Source organism: Centroberyx affinis, unplaced genomic scaffold (assembly GCF_046629955.1).
Source record: "Centroberyx affinis isolate AG114_WGS23_722 - 3 ecotype Tasmania unplaced genomic scaffold, CSIRO-AGI_Caff_v1 ptg002437l_1, whole genome shotgun sequence".
Classification (NCBI taxonomy): domain Eukaryota; kingdom Metazoa; phylum Chordata; class Actinopteri; order Beryciformes; family Berycidae; genus Centroberyx; species Centroberyx affinis.
In genome coordinates, this window is record NW_027280680.1 from 61,993 (window position 1) to 83,508 (window position 21,516).

At 39.5% G+C, this 21,516-nt stretch overlaps 1 protein-coding gene across 1 annotated transcript in view; it reads right to left on the reverse strand.

Moving 5' to 3' along the window:
- Positions 1-12,858: 12,858 nt before the first annotated feature.
- lamc3 (laminin, gamma 3) overlaps positions 12,859-21,516 on the reverse strand; it is a 93,594-nt gene continuing 84,936 nt past the window's right edge. The window contains exons 20-28 of the mRNA XM_071533826.1: positions 20,395-20,471; positions 19,927-20,061; positions 17,930-18,149; positions 17,398-17,544; positions 17,043-17,145; positions 16,301-16,503; positions 16,075-16,215; positions 15,875-15,974; positions 12,859-14,195 (exon numbers count right to left, since the gene is read on the reverse strand). Coding sequence (XP_071389927.1) covers positions 13,933-14,195; positions 15,875-15,974; positions 16,075-16,215; positions 16,301-16,503; positions 17,043-17,145; positions 17,398-17,544; positions 17,930-18,149; positions 19,927-20,061; positions 20,395-20,471 — 1,389 coding nt within the window. The 3' untranslated portion in view covers positions 12,859-13,932. The remainder of the gene's footprint in view (positions 14,196-15,874; positions 15,975-16,074; positions 16,216-16,300; positions 16,504-17,042; positions 17,146-17,397; positions 17,545-17,929; positions 18,150-19,926; positions 20,062-20,394; positions 20,472-21,516) is intronic.

Below are 21,516 nucleotides of genomic sequence, written 5' to 3' on the forward strand. Positions count from 1 at the left end.
GGCGCCGGCGTCAAGCCAGCCACAGGTAAGCGTAAGATTTCCCGTCACAACTTTCGAAATAAAACCCATTATCGCCTCTTTCACTTGACACCACCATGTCCTGACATTAAAATGTGTGTTTGCTCCTATCCGATTACAATGATCACCCAGGTTCCCCCAGTGTTGCAGTGTTACAAAGAAGCCAAGTGGAAACAATAAAAAAATCTGGGTAACACTTTATAATAACCATCATTAATAAATGGTAAATTGATAGTTAATTAAACTTTAGTTAATAGTTATTTTACTGTTAACAAACAATGAAATGATCATTAATAATGTTTACTAATTATTAGTAATGCTATAATTTATGTTATTTTATCATTCGTTTGTGTAATATAAAATCATTTGTTTATAAATTATATATTGTATCATAGCTTTTTACCCTTTTTACCGTCTCTTATCAGCTATGATACAATATATCATTTATAAACAAATTATTTTATATTACACAAACTAATGATAAAATAACATAAATTATAGCATTACTAATAATTAGTAAACATTATTAATGATCATTTCATTGTTTGTTAACAGTAAAATAACTATTAACTAAAGTTTAATTAACTATCAATTTACCATTTATTAATGATGGTTATTATAAAGTGTTACCAAAATCTGTCTCTCAGGAAGGCTTTAATTTCCACAGTAGCCATAACAGGCCTGTACAAATGCACAAAGATATATGGCTGTCAATGCCAAAAACACATAAAGAAACAACTAAACACAAAACATTGCAAAAAAGCCTATTTTAACCCGTATCTGTGCCACAACTGCTCCAAAAGGCTACAGATTAGAAGGTCCAGTAGCCTACTAGGCTACGTGTTAAATCATCCGCCTATTTTTTTCCAAAGTGAATTTTATGCTTTTATTTTGAAGGCAACATCGCCCAGGTTCCGGTATTATTCTGGTTCTCTCTGAGTGGCTTAACACAGCTCAGGCTGGCAGTAGACCAGGCACCATCCTCATCAGTAAACGTGCTCATGGAGTAAACTAGGATGCTTCCAGCTCTCGCTTACCATCCAGTGGCGTATGAGAAAATTGCATGTACAACCCAGTCTACCTGCAGAGATGGGAAAATAGACCTATCTCAAAAAGTAATTAGCAATACATTACAAGCTTTTTTCAGCATATTACAATACATTTCAAAACATTAGTGGCAAGAAAGCCAGATCTTATTTTCATATTTCAGATAATGAGAAATAGGGCAGACCCATCCCAAACAAAATGTCCGCACAAGCAATTCTTTTGCACAATTATGGTTGAATTAATGTTCATTCTTAGAACAATTAACAATTTTAATTTTGGGGATAAAACTGTTAATAATAATAGATTTGAAAATAAAAAACAACAACAACAAAAAACAACATATGTATCGAGCACACAGAGCCCATACATTTATGACATGTTCAAAAATGTCCAAAATGCTTAACATTGTTGTAATATGGGCTATTCTTTATTTCTCTATCTGTAACTTTTACTTTTTCAGTGCCATTCAGCAGGCATTGCACGCCTGGCCGTCCTGGAAGGGGGATCCCTCTCCTTGAGGCCCTTCCCAAGGCTTCTTCCATTTTTTATCCCTAATAAGGATTTTGTGGGAATTCTAACTTGTTTTTATTGAAGGTCTAAGGTTGGGGGGGGGGGGGGGGGTCGTTTTCATTTATTTTTCATAATGTGGGCATTCTGAAGCCCTTTGAGACTGTAAGTGTAATTAAGGGCTATACAAATAAACTCTACTTGACTTGACTGGTAGTCACTAATACAGTATGAAATTTTAGCTTATATGTAGGCCTAAACATTTTGGAGGAACACAATTGTTTATTAGTAATCAGGGGAGATTACTAAGGGTATGATGATTCAGGAAACATTGGACCCGAAACAAACACATCACCACTATCACATAATAACAGCAATAACTAGCATCAGCTACAAGCAAGTTCAGAAACACAGATCCACATTCATTCATTTGTTTTTGAAGACATTTTGTATTTGTTTGCTGCTCCTTCTACTTTGAAGGCAGTGGATTCAGTACACCAAAGCACTGGTTATATATGTAACCGCAGTGGTGGAAGAAGTATTCAGATCTTTGACTTAAGTAAAAGTAGAAATACCACTGTGTAAAAGTAAAAGTCCTGCATTTAAAATCTTACTTAAGTCAAAGTACAAAAGTATTAGCATCAAAATATACTTAAAGTAACAAAAGTAAAAGTAGTCATTATGCAGAATGGCCCATTTCAGAATCATATATATCATGTTATTGGACTATAATTATTGATGCATTAATGTGTTCATCACTTTAATGTTGCAGCTGGTAAAGGTGGAACTAATTTTAATTATTTTATATACTACTGGGTAACTTAACCTATAAAAATATATCATAATTTATTAGCTGATTTATAATTTATATTAATAATCTAAATCTGCAAAGTAACTAGTAACTAAAGCTGTCAGTAACTAAAGCTGTCAAATAAATGTAGTGGAGTAAAAAGCACAATATTTCCCTCTGAAATGTAGTGGAGTAGAAGTATTAAGTAGCATAAAATGGAAATACTCAAGTAAAGTACAAGTACCTCTAAATTGTACTTAAGTACAGTATTCGAGTAAATGTACTTAGTTACTTTCCACCACTGTGTAACCGGATGACTCATTTTATGGTCTTCATTTATAGTAAGTGGAACCTTTCCTTTATTTATTTAGGATTTATTTAAGATTCAAATGAAATCCTAAATAAGTCAAATTGATATCTTCTTAACAAAAAACAAACAACAAATATATTAACATTGTGATGAGCAAATGTAGAACCCATATGCTCATATATTTTCGGCAAAACTTAAATTATTATATATCACAACAAAGGAAGCTTATTCTGTGATGACGTTTTTCCTTGGAGGGATCACAATCAAAAAGGCTAATGGCAGAACAATCAAAGCAGCTCCGATGTGGTGTGTTTGTATAAAGACTTGATGTAAAACATGGCATAATGTCAATATTTGGAAGGTTATGAAGACAAGACAGATTGAATACAATCGAAACAGAGTTTAATAAATACAAGTCCACATAATGATCTTGAAGACAGCTGATGCCTTTGCTAATGGGTCTGATAGCCTTTTGTGTATCTTGGGAAGGATATGATTGGGTGAACTGGATTTAAACAATTAATTAAATTATATAAGGGGGGTAATATGTAAGCACACACTGTATTTTTGACAGCCATTTTCTTGTAGGATCTGGTATCACCAACTATCTTAGTACTTTAACATTGGAGATAACTTTAACAAAAAATGCATCAGTAACATCATGTTCTATACCAGTCTTCAAAAAGTTTCAAGAGGCTTTAGTGCTCATGGGATAAAGGGAACTTCTATGCAAAGGGGGTTGCAACAGTGCCATCTGAGTCAGCAGAAAGTGTGTTCATTAATGTATCAACTTGGGACTTAAAAGGTTTTGCCTGCCACAGTTCTTTGCGAGACAGGTTCAATAACTGGCAGGATCCACAAGGGTGGCAATGAACATCTAGTGGTTCAAAATGTCAAAGGTAACTGAGGATGAGGGCTGAGGAGAAAGAAAGAAAGAAAGAAAGAAAGAAAGAAAGAAAGAAAGAAAGAAAGAAAGAGCTCTAGCAGTGTGGAGTTCTTCAGTGACAGTGCAGTTTCAGTGGAATGACCCGCATTCGTGACAAAGTCCTCGGTGGACGGAGGGGAGGGAGAAGTGGAGAGAGGAGAGAGAAAAGTTTCAACAAAATGTAGAAACTGATAGGAAGGCGTCTGATGGAGAAAATAAGCAAAGAATGGAAGGGGAGAGGGCTGTGAGATTCGTTGTTTGTGACAGTGTGAGGTGAGACAACACAAGGGCTGGTAGAGAGGGGAATGGAGACGGATACAAAGTGATGGCCTGAACTAGAATTTGCCAGTTTAGATAAGACAATTTTAACTGAATCATTACAGATTAAAGAAAACCCAGAACAATTCTTAGCAACAGCACTGTGAATTCATTCCTAATCTTTTGGTAATTATACCATCGTCAGATCATACATAAACAAGCCACACCAACCACACATATAAAGTCTCAGTGACCCACAGGCAGATGGAAACAATTTGCAACAAAGACAACCATTTAAGCCAACCACATTTAGTGTTATTTTGATATTGAGAGACCAGCACACCACATGAGGGCAGCATTGACTCACACTGCCATTGCCTCTCTGACAGTGGTGGCAATATATTTGGAAGGCAAGAACACATGTAAATCTGTCACAAAAATTTTAAGGCTAGAAAAAATAACTCAAAAGTAATTCCAACAATATGGTCAATTAAATAATAAAGGCAATAGCAATAACAAAATTATAATGGGAAATAAGAATCAGTGTTTCTCTGGAAATTATTTAGATGCTGATGTATTGTTATAATTTACAGTGACATATGCGTGTGAAGGGGGCGGTACTGGGATGCCAGAACTTGATGAGCTCCCTAGACGTGTTGTGGGCCTAGTCAATGAAGTTAAATGTCATGGGATGTACCCACTTGATAAACCCAGTGACACCCAACCCTGTCTCCTCTTACATCCTAGAATAAGAGACTGTTAAATATTGCTGCTGTCATATGGAAACCTCATAACTCCAATTTTGGTGATTTTCATGTTTTAACTTCAACTGAAAGATTATATGTTCCTCTATGGTTGAGAAAATTCCCTTGGCCGTAGAAAACCCTTTCAAACCATTGGATAAAGTCAAAAGTGCATGGCGGTCAAGTTAGAAACAAGTCTGTTTTTCCTGAAAAGTTGACATTTTGGAGATACAAAGTTTTCATACAACAGCAGCAATATATGGGATGCTGAATGCTGAGGAGGTATTTGCTTCACACAATCAGATGGCAGTATAATAGCTAATGCTGCAGTAGTAAGTTAACCAATGCTAGCCTCATTATCATAAGAGTAAGAGACATAGTTTCATGCTAAGATGCTGAGCTCGCAATGTGAATGTCAATAAAATATAGACAAAATATAGCCTACATGCACACACAACTCAAAAAACAACATCAAGTCCATCATTATTTGAAAAGACTGAACAGAGAAATAAGAAATAATTTCAAACATAGCCTTTCCCCATTGAAGTAACCTGTTGTAAAGCTGAGCATTGTAAACATTAGTTGCAACTTTATTTTAAGGGCCTCGATAATGTTCATTTATGTTTTACAAACCACTTATTAACCATTTACTAAGTGCAATCATCAGTTGTACCTTTATAATAGCAGCCCATAATGCTTATTTATATTTGTTGATCATTTACAAATACTTTTAAAGTGGGTTAACCCCAACTTTAGCCCGGGGCTAGCTGGCCCTGGTCAGGAGCAGGTTAAGACCCGACTTTTCAGGGTTATACACAGAAACACAGGGCTGTGGTGTGGCCAAAATAACCTGGTGTCTATTTTTAGCCTAGGGCTAAGCTAGAATGCGTAATGTGAGAAGCAATTAACTATGGCAATCAAAAATCATTGATTTAAGACGCAATACAATAAACAGGATATGATGTTACTATCCCTTGTGCCATAATCCAAGGTGAGCATTCATATAGAGGTCCAATTCAGACAGCTTGAGTTGTTTAAGGAAAAAATAAGTACAACTAGGTCATTTTGTTCACTTATCCAAAGGCGTTTAGTTTAGGCGTAAGAGAACATTGACTAACACTGGTTCTCAGTTTTGGTCCTACTGGTTTTCTATTCCACCAGGTAGTTAACTGGACCCAGAAAGTACAAGTACAGCTGGAAGGCGGGTGACACAGAGGTGCAGCTATGTGGGGCCACGACCGGGCAAGCTGCAGATGTGCGCTTGATGAAGGGACTAGCTACTCCTTCTCACAGTAAGGAAGGTGTCCACCCCAACCATTGAATTGATGAGTGAATGGGCTTGATTTGAGTTGGTATGCTATCTGAAAGCCTTTTTTCCTCTCAGTGACGGCCAAGACAGGTGAGTATAAGGGAGCGAGGATGGAAGTGTTCCAGACCTAACCATACTCTGCAGGTGGAGGCTGTGGGCAACAATGCTACCAGATTGGATGAGAGACTGATTTTATAAAAGAAGGGAGTGAATGATTCCCTCCATTTTTGTCTCTCCTTATTCCTCAGTGGGGCCCGTCCTAGATTGGCTAGCTGAGTGGGTGGGGTCGGCATCTAGTATGTAGTGGTATACATTCACTGTGTGTAGGTTAAAGGTCCCATATTGTACAACACTGCTTTCCTTGCCCTTGATTTGCAGTCCTTAGTGGCTTCACTCAGTGCTGACAATCTGCATTTGACCACCCCAAGGTGAATAACCACTCCCACTCACAGAGTCTCATTTTCTAGCTTTTCTAGCCAATCAGAGCAGTGGTTTATCATAAGATCAACATGCACAGAAAACAGCCTGTTCTTTACAATGGAGACACTGAGAGGCTGGAACACACAGTACAAAAGCTGAATTTAAGTGGGAGTTTTTATACTATACACTCTACAGACATTTTTTTTTAAAAAGGCCACAGGGAACTGTGTTGGTAAAAAAAAATATGGGACTTTTAAGAGCATGCCAGTATTAGTGTGAAGTGGTGTTTCTAGTGAGCCCTACCCTGTTTATTCACCTTGTATGTATCTTTTCTTTACTTGCCCACTGTGTCCAGACAGCTGGAGTGAGTGACACATCAGGTCAGAGCAGAGTGGGAGGAGGGAAGGTTGACGGGAGATGCAATCTGTTCATTCTGGCACCTAGGTTTTAAATGTGTGTTGAAATAAATAAATCATATTTTTCATAAGTACAGTTGTTGTGTATTGTGTGAGAACTAGTGGAGGCGTTGTGTAAACTAAACCCCACAATGACAAAATTCCAGTTGCTGATATATGGTGATATATGGTGTGGATTCCACAGACATTTACATTATTATTATTTGGGGATAAAATTGGTCCTAAATCTTGGTCTTTGTTTGAACTGGCATTAAAGAGATCTTACAAAGTTTTACATTTATCTTATAAAAATGTGTAGTCATCCTGATTATGGTCATAAATGCAAAGATTTTTTCTGTCATAATTGTCTTCATTCAGATTTTTCTCAAAATATCATGATAGCATTGAACCGTGAACCCGGTATTGTGTATCAAACTCAATGTCTCATTATATCCCTAGTAGCCAATTGTTAAGGATTCTGGCTTTCTTTAATCTGGAAACAAAATGGAGGTGTTGCCTAGCCAGCAGATTCTTTGTAATGTTCCTAAGTACTTGACAGAGGGCATGCATGCTTTTGTATTTATTTTGATTTGTGTCATATAGCCAAAATTTCACATTTAGCTAAATTAAGCTTTAAACTAGATCCATTAGGAAAAACATTAACCAGTTCAACTGCATTGAGAATCTGATGTACAGTCCACTAGCTTAGAGATTTTCAGTTGTTTTGGAAATAAAGATATCCCTTTCACATCTGCATTGTTTAATACACAGTGATAATAATTCAAAAAATTGTGATGTCTATATTTAGAATAACAGAACTATTAATATCTTTGTATATAATTTTAATTACATTGATAAAGGCACTCAAAATTTGAATAATCTAAGTGATTAGGCCAGATAATCATCATAAGTAGAGTTGACGGGAGATAACGCTATCTTTTATGAGAAGAGAATACAGAAGACAATGTAAAACTACACCAAACATAAGTCCTTGATTCTTCATTTCTCAGTGAAGCATAGCAACAAACCAGAGCATTGGCCCTGTTAGCTCTGTATATAATGGAACACATTACAAACCAACTGGGCTTTGCTCTTCTTCAGGTTCACCGCTGCACAGCTCCGCACAGCCTGGTTCTGAGAAATGGAAATGAGATTTTAGATCTAGCTACAAGGGCTAGACTTGTCTCCCAGACACCAATTAGTCTAGCTAATAAACGCAACTTAAATTGCGCTTTCCTGTCTTGGAGAAAAATGGCCAGTTTTCATTCTTTGGTGCGTCTCAGGTTCCTCCCTCTTTCAATAGCAATGCCAAAGTTTATTCTTGTTTTTGACCCTGCTCTACCAATGGCAGAGTTTTTTGGGCCTGATGACTGGCTGCTCCTCCACCATATTTCGCAATACACAGAACACCATCCAGAAAAATTAACACTGAGCTGAATATAGGGGACAACAACAAACCAAACAGGAAATGCATAGAAAAGAGGTTCATTCTCCCACCATATATTTAGACCTACTGAGAAGATTATAGGCTAGATTAAAGTGAAAATCTTACATAGTTTACCTTTAATAACAAATTCTCTGAATTCAAATTTGACAAAAATTCCCATGTCTCTCCATGTTTACATCACTATTTGTATAGATATCATCTACTAAGTGTTGTATATTGTAAATTTATCTTTTGAAAGCAAATTGTTGAATTACCAGCATCCAGGAGATCCAGATGTTTGCAGGCATAGGGGCGCTAGTATGTGGTCTGACAGAGGAGCAGATTCATGAGAAACCTTTAACTGTAACTAAGAAATGAAGGAGAGACTAAAGCTTGGACTAATCTTGATTCCAAAAATTCCGAATTACGTTTGCATTACTGCATTTAGAGAAAGAGAAAAAAGACCATTTATTTTAGTGTTATCCATAATACCCTTTACATTTAACAAGGTAACCTTTAAAGAGCTAAAAATAAATGATCAAAAAAGAAAAAAGACATAAGAGAAAAAGGAGCAGTGATAAATGAGTAACATAGAGGTAATCAGCAAGGGCTGTTACCTAGAGAAATTGAATGAACTTGTTAATCCATTTTCATAATCCAATAACAAGTTTACAATTTTGAGATTATTACATCTTAATGGATTTAGGCCACTGTTACCATAAAAACTGTTATTTATCAGTCATTTTGTAAGTGCAGTTAGATGAAGAAGAACATTATTTAGAAGCATTACTGCATCTAAATACTGCTATCGATGGCTGCTTGAATTGCTACCTTGCCTTCATTAGCACTGTATGTGAATCAAATAACATGCTAAATGCTTTTCCCAACAATCTTGTTTGCTAAAAATGTGCCTGTAGTGTACTTTGTTTGGCCATGTTGCTGTCCCAGAGATTTCATGACAAAAGCAGCTGGTTTGATTGGTCAGATGAACGTTATTTCTCCTCCTCCCTCTGTCCTCCCCTCACTTGTCGGTTCTCCCTTCCACAAGTTCTGACAGAAAACTCTGTTCACAACCTGTTAGGTATCCAGTGTCCTGCTCAAGGACACTTCAGCAGGGCAGATGCTTTCTGAGGCAGGGGCTTGAAGTGGGTCCTTCAGCAGTCTATATAATCACTACATCAAGTTCCAGTTTATTTAAAGTGCAAAGGTGAAAAGTTGTCTCAATACACTTAATATCAAGAATCAGAAGTGACTAAAACTTCACAATAAAATGTACATAGAATGAAATAACACCAAAGAGGAAAGCAATCACACACAGCAATCAAACCTGGGAAATAAAATGTAATCATCTCTAAACTTGCAAGGCCAGTTAGGGCTGGTTGTACAAGAGCGAGAAAAGATTGGTCTTGAGTCTGGATTTGAAGATTTCAATGGAGCCTGCCTTCGTAATTGTAGGGAGGCGTTTATTCCTCCCTATACTTAAGAAGGTATGGAGCACAGTAAGAAATGCTCTGCTGCCTGCTGATTACTCCTTGGCTCTTGGAAGAGTGAGATATCTGGCACACCGAGAGCGTAGGACACACACCGGTGCATATGGAAAAATAAGGTCTGCTAAATAGACAATGCAAACTCATGTAGAATTTTATTTTTAACAGTACCAATCAGCATACATATATACATATAAAATAACAATGCCCAATGAGGAGTCTGTAGGCAATCAAAAAAGTGAGCAGTGCTGATCTATGATCTGTGCTAGACTATATCCATGACTGACAGCAGCCACTCTCGCTTGTACAATGTATGTGGAGGCTTCCATCTACATGCAATCCCCACTTCTGTGATATGGAAAGCTCCAAGGTTGAGCTGTTAAGTAGCAGCACTTGTGGTAGCAAGGGAATGGATTTATCAACAATAGAGGAGAGTGTCTCAGAAACCATCTTCCAGAAATCCATCACCTGAGGACATTCATATGTAAAGAGGTTCCCGGCTTCTCGTGAGAACAAAAGGAAAAATTGGAGACTGAAGAATTTTCATCTGGAAAAGTCCCCGAGGGGCAAGATAAAAATCTATGTGCAAGAATGGCATTTGACCACACTGACTGCCAATTAAAATCTATTGTAAATTAAGTGAACTAAACCATGAATACTGCTGGTATGGTGTGGACCCATCCCTACAGGCAGGCAGGTTCCTTTGATTGTTAAGTGAAGTTTGTTGTATGGGGTTACAGATGTACAGAGCAAAGAATACATGAGTGCTTGATTGAAAATGGAACATGCAAATAATATGGAAACGGACATTTGACATGTAAAACCAAATAACAAACATAGCTGCATGCCAGCGAAGAGCCACAAGAGATGGGAATGACCTGGTTGCTATTGGGAAATGTTTGGAGCGTACAGAGCTACAGTTATGCTGAGCAATTTTACTCCAACTCACAGGTGAAATGTTAGATGAATGTTGACAAACCATGTATTGACTAATCTGTTTTCCATGTAAAATGTCTTCTAGGTGAGATTGAGAGGTGCAGGAGTGCATATTTCCCCTGATAAGCAGTCTGTTATTCTTTTGGCAGAGATCCATAGCACTTATGGAAAAGATGGTGAAATAGAAGTGCAGTGTGCAATGTTAACATGAGTCTTTAATTTAAAACAAGAATATGTAAGCTAGTTGTATAGGGTAGTTGTGAGTATGTGACTAGTTATAGTTGAGAAGCATTTGGAGTTGTTCACAATGCACTGGAAGGGAAAATGAAAGGTATATGTGCAGGTATATGTGTGTTTGAGGACGACATGAAACACTGAAAATGTCAAATGATATAGATTTAAGCATTCACTGCACATATCGCGATGTTAGGTTGACACAAACAAGATCCATCATGTTGAAATTGCTTTGGGTAAAATAACTTTAAATCTTATTTTATCAATGCACCGACGCTCTGGTTGGATGTAAGCAGCATAGGTGGAGCTAATCCGAATTCCAGAAATTACAACAGGGTTTCTACTTATAATAATACTTATAGTAATGTAGCCTAATAGGAATAGGAATTCCAGCAATAAGCATATGGAGTTGTGCAATTTTTCTAGTCCCTTCATGGAGTCATTGTTCAACAGATGTTACCTGTGTGCCAAACAGGACAAAACATTTCCAGTCCATGCACTGATGCTATCATTGCACCTGGCTATCAATGCTAGCTTCAGTCACATCCACATACAGAAAGCAAGCATTTCTGCTTGCCTACTGAATATGCAAACACAATAATGATTGCATGTAACGTTACAATACACAACAACCGATCAATAGCCACTTTTTGTGTGGTTGGGAAGGGACAGGAAAAACCATGAACATCCCCATATTGCAGTAGCTCTGCTAACTAGCTACCATCAGCAGCAACACTAGCCACTTTTAACAACCATAACCACAGCAATGATATATTACGTTGCTGGCCATATACTAACAGTGATAGGTTACAGAAATACTTACTCAGTAGCAGTGCTGGGCGGTAAAGCCTTACTCAGTAACTCATTACAGTAGGATTACTTTTTAGCCCCGCGACAGCAGGGGTACTATTGATGGTATTGTCGGTCCGTCGCTCTGTTCGCCACTTTGGGTCACGTGGTCCACAGGGAGTTAGACTGCAGACTCTTAAGCGAGAGACCAGAGTTCGATTCCCGGCAGAGACGCTTCCACAAAATTCAACGTTGCGGCTGTTAGACTCTGTATTGTTAACAGCACTAAATTAGGCTACATTCAGCATTATCATGCAATACTAATCCCATCTGGAATGAACATAGCCCTGTCCGGATGGGACAAAATTCTTGTGGTGCTGAGGTAGAAATTACCAGTCACCAGACCCCCCCTGGTAATACTAATGACATCCAGAGAGGAACATCTGGCCGCCCTAAACTAGCATGGTAATGACTTTAAAAGTTCACTTACTAGTGTACTAAGACTGTATCTAGCTCTTCATCATTAGAAAACTCTTTCGAGCTTTTCAAGCACAGAGGGTTGTGGTGCAATGACGATGAGGGGCGCAATTCCATCAATTGCGTACTGTACCTTTAAGATAAAGGCTAGCAGTATGATGAGAGCCTTATGTTAAGTATTCTGTTTCATGCTATCATCAGTTGGTATGTTAACATTGTTTATACAGAGATAATAACATTGCAGCACTAAAAAAATGGCTTCCATTTCAATGTTTCCTCAATTTCATTAATTATGAATAGCAGCCTTTTCACGGAACCAGATGCATTAGAAACCTAGAGAGTAAAATAATTAAAAGAAAACTGAATGAGACCTCACACATTACACAGTAGAGACTAACTAGGTTTCTATTGACCCAAGCAATGTAGACACCTTTAATTCAACACTAGCAAGCGTAGTGCACAACCATTAGATTTGTCAAATAAAACTTCAAGATATGTGCAAGTGTCATTGATTGCCTGGTGTTCAAAAGAAGATGAATGACTACAAATGTTGTAAAATGTTTTATTGGTGTAAAGCACTACAATCAAGGGGTAACTTTAAAACCAGCGTCTGGCACTGTACTGTTGTATAGGTGTGCTATTGCAGTTGCTGAGATAGAAACAAACACAGGGTTTGCCAATAAGAAAGTACACAGAACTACCTTGTTACCAAGAGCATATTACAAAAATGTGTCATTTAAATTCTCAGACATCTCTGCCACTCTCCCCCCACCCTTTCTTGCACACACACACACACACACACACACACACACACACACACACACACACACACACACACACAGAGCTATGCATTGACACACAAAGGATATAAGTTCACAATGGTGTTTGCAAAGACTCCCAGATTAGGAGTGTTGATTTAGTGGATCAAACCACTTGTCTATATGATAATATTCATTGTTAGAGACTAACTCTGATCCCAGATCAGTAATTCTACTTTGAGAGCTTTAATGAATACAGAAAACTGTATAATTTGCATAATTTTGCCAAAGCCATTTCATGAGCTCTTCCATGGAATATTTATATTTTCTTTCGTTCACCAGGAGCCGGGCAGTGTAGCCAACAGTGACCAAAGACCAGTTGTTTTGTCCATCTCTTTTTTTCATTTGAGGAAAATGATGGTTGATGATGATGTTTGATAGTGAGAGACAGGGGAGAGAGAAAGAAAAACAGAGAGACCACAAAAAACAGAGGTAGGCGCTGTAAGAATCCCTAACAGAGGTTGTGTGCTGTTGAAGCCTGACCTGAACCCCATTGAGGCCAAAAGGACTAATTGTTAATTAAGCCAGGCTGATGAAAAAGAGCTCAAGTGTAAATGAATGTGTCACTCTGGAGAAGCACTCAGACACACCTTCTACCCCCACAAAGGAAAATCAGCATTATTTTAAACTTGACAGTGCACTCCAGCAGCTCAGAATGACTAGTTATTATTCACGGTTAAATTAAACTTCTGATGTTGTTGGTCAAAAGAGAGAGGGGGATGAAATGAATGAAAAAAAAATCACCAAGAGGGGGAAGCAAGAGGACGTAGTCTGTGGGAGACAGAGGCTAAGTCTGTTGCGCCAGATGAAACTGTGTGTGCAAATGTGTGTGTGTGTGTGTGTACGAGGGTGGTGGAATAAATTGTACCTTGGGGCAAAAGGTGGAAAGAGGAATAACGCTGAGGAATTTGAAAGGACATCACTGTTTTTTTCTAGAGAGGGCAGAAATAAAAGATAACCGCAGTCCCTGTTATTATCAGAATCTCCCCAGACCTTTTTGATGCTCAGCTGTTTTATCGGTGGCTTCATCCCCCAACACCCGCCTAGCCCTTGCCTGTCCCTGTGGCCTGGGGGCAGGACTGAGGCAGGTTCAAGGTGATGTCCCTCAGACTGTCCCTCTCCTCCCTGATTTCCTGTAAGTCCAGCTCAATGTGGGACAGTCGGCTCTGCTGCTCCTTGGCTGCCGAATGCAACGTCTGGATCTTCCAACCCAGCGCCGGGCTCTCCACGCTGCCACGGAGCATGCTCAGACGGCGCGCCGTCTCGTTCAGGATGTGGTCAAAACGCTCCAGTGGCACTTTCCCATCTGGTCCAGACATGCAAGAGAGAAGACAGATGGAGGAACAGAGAAACCATGGACAGGGACTTCAGAAGTTTCCCTTTTTCCCGCAGGGGGGGTGTCTCGCTAAGGACTAGGCACTATACTTTCGCAGATTTGTGAGGTTTAATTGGAAATCTTGTGCCATTTTTCTAAATCCCTGGTCGTTTATTTGGTCTTGCATTATTATCAACTACAACCCTTGATCTGTGAGCACTAAGCTGTAAGGAGGGTAAGGACAAACATTTGGCTTGCTGTGTTTGAGGTCACTTTATCTCAGTTGTTGTCACATCATTAACAACTACTGAAACTGCTGCTCTGAGGGTTGGAAATGGCATAAACGAGTCAGGCAGATGAACCAGTGACAGAGACTTTCAATCTTTTGATATCCAAAATCTCGCTCTTGAAAACAGGCATATGCCTCCGTATTATACATCTTATGAATCATAGATAGGTCATGATTTCAGTTCAGGTCAGTTGATGGTAGTTTTGTGTTCAAGGTTTTATGTGACTTCCGATGTTCCTTCTTTCTCGCTTGCTTTCTTTCTTAGTTTCTCTCTCTCTACACACTCCTGTAGTCACAAATTTCTCAATCTTTTCCCCTGTGATGTGCTGCAGAATGTGTGTCACCTGGGTCGTTTTTTGTCGTTATAATTATCTGACCTGTTATTACTGTAATTTCTTTTTTAGGGTGTAAAGCTTGAATGTTTTGAGTACGGGATGCATGCAGTAGTGCTTTATTAAACAAAATGAGGCATACTAATACTAAGGCACTGTATCTTTACGTTCATTCAGTCTAGAAACATCATTTTCTAAAGTTCCAATCACAACATACAACAATAGCCCCTGTCTTCACAATTCTTACCTTCTAACCCTTAGTCTCTCTCTCATATCTACTCATAATATCATTGAAAGGCCAACTTCCAAAAAATATCTCTGTTTCTATCTCAGACTTCAGTCACAATACCAATCTTTTACCAACTCCAACATCCCTAACAACACAAAGACAAACAATATACACCAAGAACCACATTAACAAAAATAAGCAGACTAACATAAACGCGTCTGTGCACTGTATTCAGCACTTGTTCAGATTATGGTTCTCAAGTTTCACAATAGAACTGAGATAGAATGGCAGAACAGATTTGAGCCCAACAACAGTATTATGGTCAACAAGGTTCATGTTGTGCTCAGAGTGGATGGAACCCCATATCAGTGATTCACATAGTGGATCAGCCAATGACCTGATTACATTGATTTGGTCATTATGCTCTCCAGCATGGTGACATGTTGACCACAAAGTGCCGAGCCCCTGCTGTCCTAGTCACTTATGTAAATTGTACAATACATTATAAATAGTTCTGGACTCAGAAGAATGCGTCAGATAATTATATCCAGTTGAATAATTTTAACCCACTTGCATTTGACCCAAACAAACTCTGCTGGGCCCTGTTAGCAGAAGACATGCCCGCTGTTCATGCTGAAACACTACCACGGGGATACAAAATCTGGGAAATATTTCCATGTTAAATGAGGCATTAAAAAGTGCAGAACTCTTTAGTGATCTGACATTTAGGTTCTAACGATACTATATGAGACATAGAGGACTAAAAACTGACCAGAATGAAAATCCTCCAGAGGTAAGATGATTGTAAACTGTGACTTACCAATATTACTGATGAGCTCAGTCAGTGTAACAGAATAGGCCTCTAACTGGAGCTTGGCTGCTTCTATGTCCTCCTTCACATTGGCCAGGGACACCTCAGGCTGGGAATGAGCAGACATAGATTCTTTCAGATTCCTATAGTCTGGAGATCAACATGCTTGTCTGCTAGTGTTTGAACCTGCACATGGCTGAGTTGTGTACCTCTGAGCTGAGCTGGGAGTGGGCAGCGGCAGTCAGAGTCTCCTTCTCAGCCAGCTGCTGTAGAGCAGTGTCTATATGGGAGGTAAGCTGGGCAGATGCAGTTCTGGTGATTTTGGCCTGGGTCAGCATGGCCTTGGACTCCTGTGCACAAAACATTTAGGAGACTGAGGAAAGATGCAAAGCAGCCGACTCTGGAGCTGCGCTAATTATCTAGAGACACACAGACCTTCGCCACAGCATTTGCCGTGTGCTCTGCCTCCTTAGCGGTGGCGGTGGAGAGGCTGGAGTTCTCCAGAGCCGGTTTCAGCATCTTCTCCACCTGTTTCACCTTCTTCCTGACGTCAGCTAGAACCTTTTCCTCCAGGGGCTTCTCCTTCCTCACCGCAGCCTTGGTCTGGGCCTCCCGACGGGGCCACTCTCTCTGCATGTCTAAGGGGGTGCATGACGAGTAGCGAGATTTAGAGGAATTCAATATAAACCGGGTCGTATTGTATTGAAAAATGTATGATTCAAATGGTTCATTTTCTAGTGCCTGGTTTTGTATGAGGAATTTGTCTTCTGCCTATTCTGTTTAATTTTATTATCAGTTCTGTGAGAATTCTGGGAACACAAAATGACTTGACATTCTCTGCACGAATCATAAACAGTCAACATTTCCTTCATCAACTTGAACCTGTAAAAATTGTCAGAGCATTTCACTTCATTACATTTCCCACATCATCGCTGCGTTCAATGCATGACAAGTAGGGCAAAACGTTAAAACTGTGATGACACATTTATTAGAGTAACAGTTTTGTCAATTGCTGTTTGTTTTCACCGTGTCAGTATTTGACATTTCAATTTGACTGGAATAATTCAGTTGGATGTTCACCAAAAAAAAATCATAAAAAATAATAATGCAAGAGTGACAGAGAAGAGACAGACAGAGAGAGAGGGAGAGAGAGAGAGAGAGAGAGAGAGAGGCTCACCTTCTAGTTCTCTGTGCAGGGTGATGGCTTCTGACTCCACCTCTTTCACTGCCACCACGGATGACAGAGCCATGACCTTTGCTCCCTCAGCATGAGCTTTCAGCTTCAGAGAGAGACACAAAGGATGGAGAGGATAAAGATACAACATGACCTCAGGGGAAGCAATACAAAGCGTGCAACACAAAGGGGTCGAAGACTCTCATGCAGTGTAAACTGGTGTCACATGTAATGTGACCTGTCAGACAGTAAGATAGCACATGATCAGTTAAAAACATTTGCAATAAATTCTGGAAAAATCCAATAAATACTCAGCATTTCAAGTCATAAAACCAAATACTGTAGTAAATGTAATCACCTCATAGATGCCATCCACCATCTCCAGGTTCTTGCTGGCAGTCTGTATAAGAGGATCCATTTCCTCTCTAATCTTGCTGATGAGATCCTCTTTGGTCTGGACATGCAGGACCAGCTCCTCTGTCTTGTTTAGCAGTCCCACACCCTGCTACACAGGAAGAGGAAATGGCATAAGACCCATATGCAAATTTGACACACATTCCATTTTTTCAGCCATTTCTAGAAAAGCTTCACAGTGTTTTGTGTGCCAACAGATGGTGTAGTGGTAAAGTCACCCTCCTCCTCTCCTGTGCCTACTCTGTGTCCCTCTCTCTTTTCCAAATGTTAAAGAAAATACATGAAGAAAGAAAGATAAAAAGAAAGATTGTATCTGTATATGAACCTATTTAAACAAGCTCAAATGCTTTATTACATGATACATGCAGTTATCACTGTCACATTAATTTGACTATATGATTTACTCATGTCTCTACATTGAACCATCATAATGCTTCAAATTCAATTTGCACCGTGCAGGAGCTGTCCACACTGACCTCTGTTGTGTGGTTAGTTTGACGTGTTAGATTGAGCTCTGTTTGGTCAGGGTCTGGTGATGGGCTGGCATCTGTCAGAGCCAGCTGACGCAAGGATGATGTGATGTTGCCCAGGGCAACATCGAACCCAGCAGATTTCTCCTGCAGGACCAGCTGCTTGGCTACAGTATCATTCACCTGGGCTGTCAGGTTCTCCTTCTGCTGCTGCATTTCTGATAGTCTGATGGACAGGGGAAGAGAGAGGCCGAGAGACAGAGGGTATGTAATATATGTGTTGTTTTTAAAATGTGTGTAATGTGGGTGTGAACTGATGATTCATATCTATCAGATAGAACACAGGAACTTGAAGACATGACCTTAAATCTTGACGGCTGTGTAATATCAATCAAACTGTCAAAATCTTGATGTTGTTTTCAACCCTTCTCTATCTTTTGACTCTCACATTAAGAATATTGCCAAATTGCCATTCTTCCATCTTCATAATATAGCTATATCCACCTCATTCTAACAATAACAGATGCTGAAATCTTGGTGCATGCTTTTGTATCATCCAGACTTCATTATTGCACTGTGCTCTTCTCCGGCTTGACTAACGCAGCCACTAGAGGTCTTCAGTTAGTCCAGAATGCAGAATCCAAGATCAAGAAAATTTGATCATATAACCTCATTGGCCTCATTGCACTGGCTGCTGATACAAGCTAGAGCAACTTTAAGGTTCTCCTCCTAGCATATAAAGCTTTGATTTAACACACACTCATGGTTATATTACTTTTGTCTTATTTATTTATTTTTTCTATCTTGTTTTAATCTATCTTTTTAACTTATGTATTGTCTTAACCTTGCTTTTTGTTAATACTTTGGATTGTAACGTGTGCTGAGACCCTTGTTGGTGATAATGCACTTAAAATAAAATAAATAAATTAATAAATAAGTACATAACAAAATGAAATTGTAAAAAGAAAGCATGACAAATTCATGAATGGTGATAACCGCAGTGTTGTGGAGGCTAATGTGGCATTCATATAATCTCCACGAGCCTGCATACACTGCTTTATAAATATTATAATAATATCTATCTGCTTTGCTTCAACAGTGCAGCTGCACAAACATAACAATACATGCGTTTTAATTGTGTGCACACAACAATCAAGTTCATGAGGTTCATGAGGTTCAATTCATTTAACTTGTTTGGAAGAACAGTGGAATATTGTGCTCCTAATAGTTTTCAGTGCTTCATAACAGGCCTGTTCTTGTCCTCAGTAGCGGTCTTTGCTGACGCCTTATAATAAAGACTTATTGTAGAAGATCTCTCGTCTTCGGATAGTCGTCATCGCTACAAAACACCACTGACAATGTACCAGGACATGGGGAAATACATTTGGGAAATGCAATGCCCATCTGTGCATACACTGCTCAACTCACATCCTATAAACAGAAAATGCCACACACACACACATGCACACACACACACACAAACCCAGACACACAGATTGATGTACAGCAGTCGTCCAAAGATTAACAGTATTCTCCTGAACCAAGTTGACTGCTGTTGGTAGGGGGTAATCAATTTTGAGTCCTCGCTTCTTGCTCCCATCATCGCCACCGGAGGGCTTTTTGCATCACTCTGTCTAGCATTCAGGATAATCCTCAGAGCAATCTCATGCTAGGAGATGCAGCAAGCGTGCAGCTAGTCCAAGAAAGCAATAGGCTTAGAGTGGAGGGAAGCTGTCCCCCTGTGGCTAAATGTCTTATTTCTATAATTCCACTATGCTGTAAAGAAGAGGACGTTGTGCTGTAATACAGGGATAGCTCTACTTGGGGAGAAATATATTGAGAAAGCACAACAATTCAGAAACTCATGTAGCATGTTGAGATATTGCAATAAAGCATGCTTTATGTGAATGGAAAAAAAATCTGGATTGTTTGTGCGTGTGTGTGTGTGTGTGTGTGTGTGTGTGTGTGTGTGTGTGTGTGTGTTGGGTCCTTCCAGCACTCACTGGTCCGTTAGGTTTCTGATGTACTCCTCTGTGGAGTTGTCCAGCAGTAGATCCATCAGGAGACTGAAGGTCTGCTTTGAGGCATTCACTGCCCTGCTGGCTATGGCCTCGATGCGGCCTGCCATTTCTCTGTGACTAGAGGGAGAGAAAGGAGGACAAATTGAAAGAGGAAGAAAGATAAAGAGAGAGAAACACAGAATAACAGACCATTACAGTTGCCGGAGGAGCGATGAAATGGATTTCAGCATTGAAGACTTCCCCAAACTGACTCTCTAGTCCAGACTTTTGTAACTACCACATAATAGCACTGCATACTCCGAGCAGCCAAGGGCATCGATTCACTGTGGCCTAACCACTATGTGAGTGACAGGCTAAAAGAAGAAAGCCAGGAGAGGTGAATTTCCAGAGAGATTACTACGGTGGCCTTTGCTCATAATTGGCCACTTAAAGTCCATTGACCAGACTTACCTTTTCATTAGGACCTGTGAGTCATTGACCGCAATGTTCCATTTGTTAGGTCCCGACACCATCTCAAAAGGAATGATCTATGAAAAAGTTACAGAGAGAAAGGAACACGCTGAACAGGTCTGAGAAGTGAAAGTGAATAGGATAAAATAATTAAAAAAACAAGACTAAGAGAGTAACAGCCCCCCAACTGCCGGGAATTGAACACAGGTCTCATGATTGAGTGTCTGCAATCTAATTCCCTGTGGTGCACTTTCACCCACATGACCAAAAGGGATTCCCAAGGGAGCTATCTCATGAGCTCCAAGACCTAAATATATGCTGAGTGGCTACACAAGGGCCACAATTCAAAAAGGTTCAAAGTAGAGGTCTGCGTGAACTGTTTTTTTAATCATGCTCCCACTTACTCCCGCATTAAACGCACTGAAAAATTTCATCCTGTGACGTCATGTTGTAACCTTCTAGCCTCTGAGATATTAAATTATATTGAGTCGTAAATTACAGTGATTTTAATCATTTTGTTCTTTTAGTCCCGTGTAATAGGTAAACAGATTAAGATAGGTTTATATAGGTTTCTTTCTGTTTATTGTCTATTAATTTTACAACCTACTTCAGGGGAAAGGGGAATTGGAACAATGGATTCAGTTTCAAAGTATGACTCGGCCCTTTGGAGAGGGAGAGAGAGAGACTGATCCGCCTACTCACTATCCATTTGCTGGTGCTGAACTGAAGCGCAGTTAAGTGCCGCTTCTTGATGCTCCTGTTCCTGGCCGTGGTGCCAAGTATGGATTCAGCATCGCGCAGCTGATTCTCGGACCACTTGTTCCCACCCACAGCACTAAGAATTAGTCCCAAACTGCAATTTAGGTGGGGTCCCATGGGTCCTGCCTGATTCCTGCAGGAACGCAGGCCTCTAGTTCCAAGCAAGGGCACCTTGAAAATAGTCCCTCAAAACGTAAATCCCCCTGAACTAGACAGTTTCCTTATGGTCAGTTGCCTTCAAGTTTTGTTGTGGTAACAGCAAGTATAAATGTTGAATGTTTCTCCAAGTGACAGTTAATTGGAGAAAATACAAATAAAAATGAGAAAATTGAAACAACAATTGACACAAGCATTTTCTCTTCA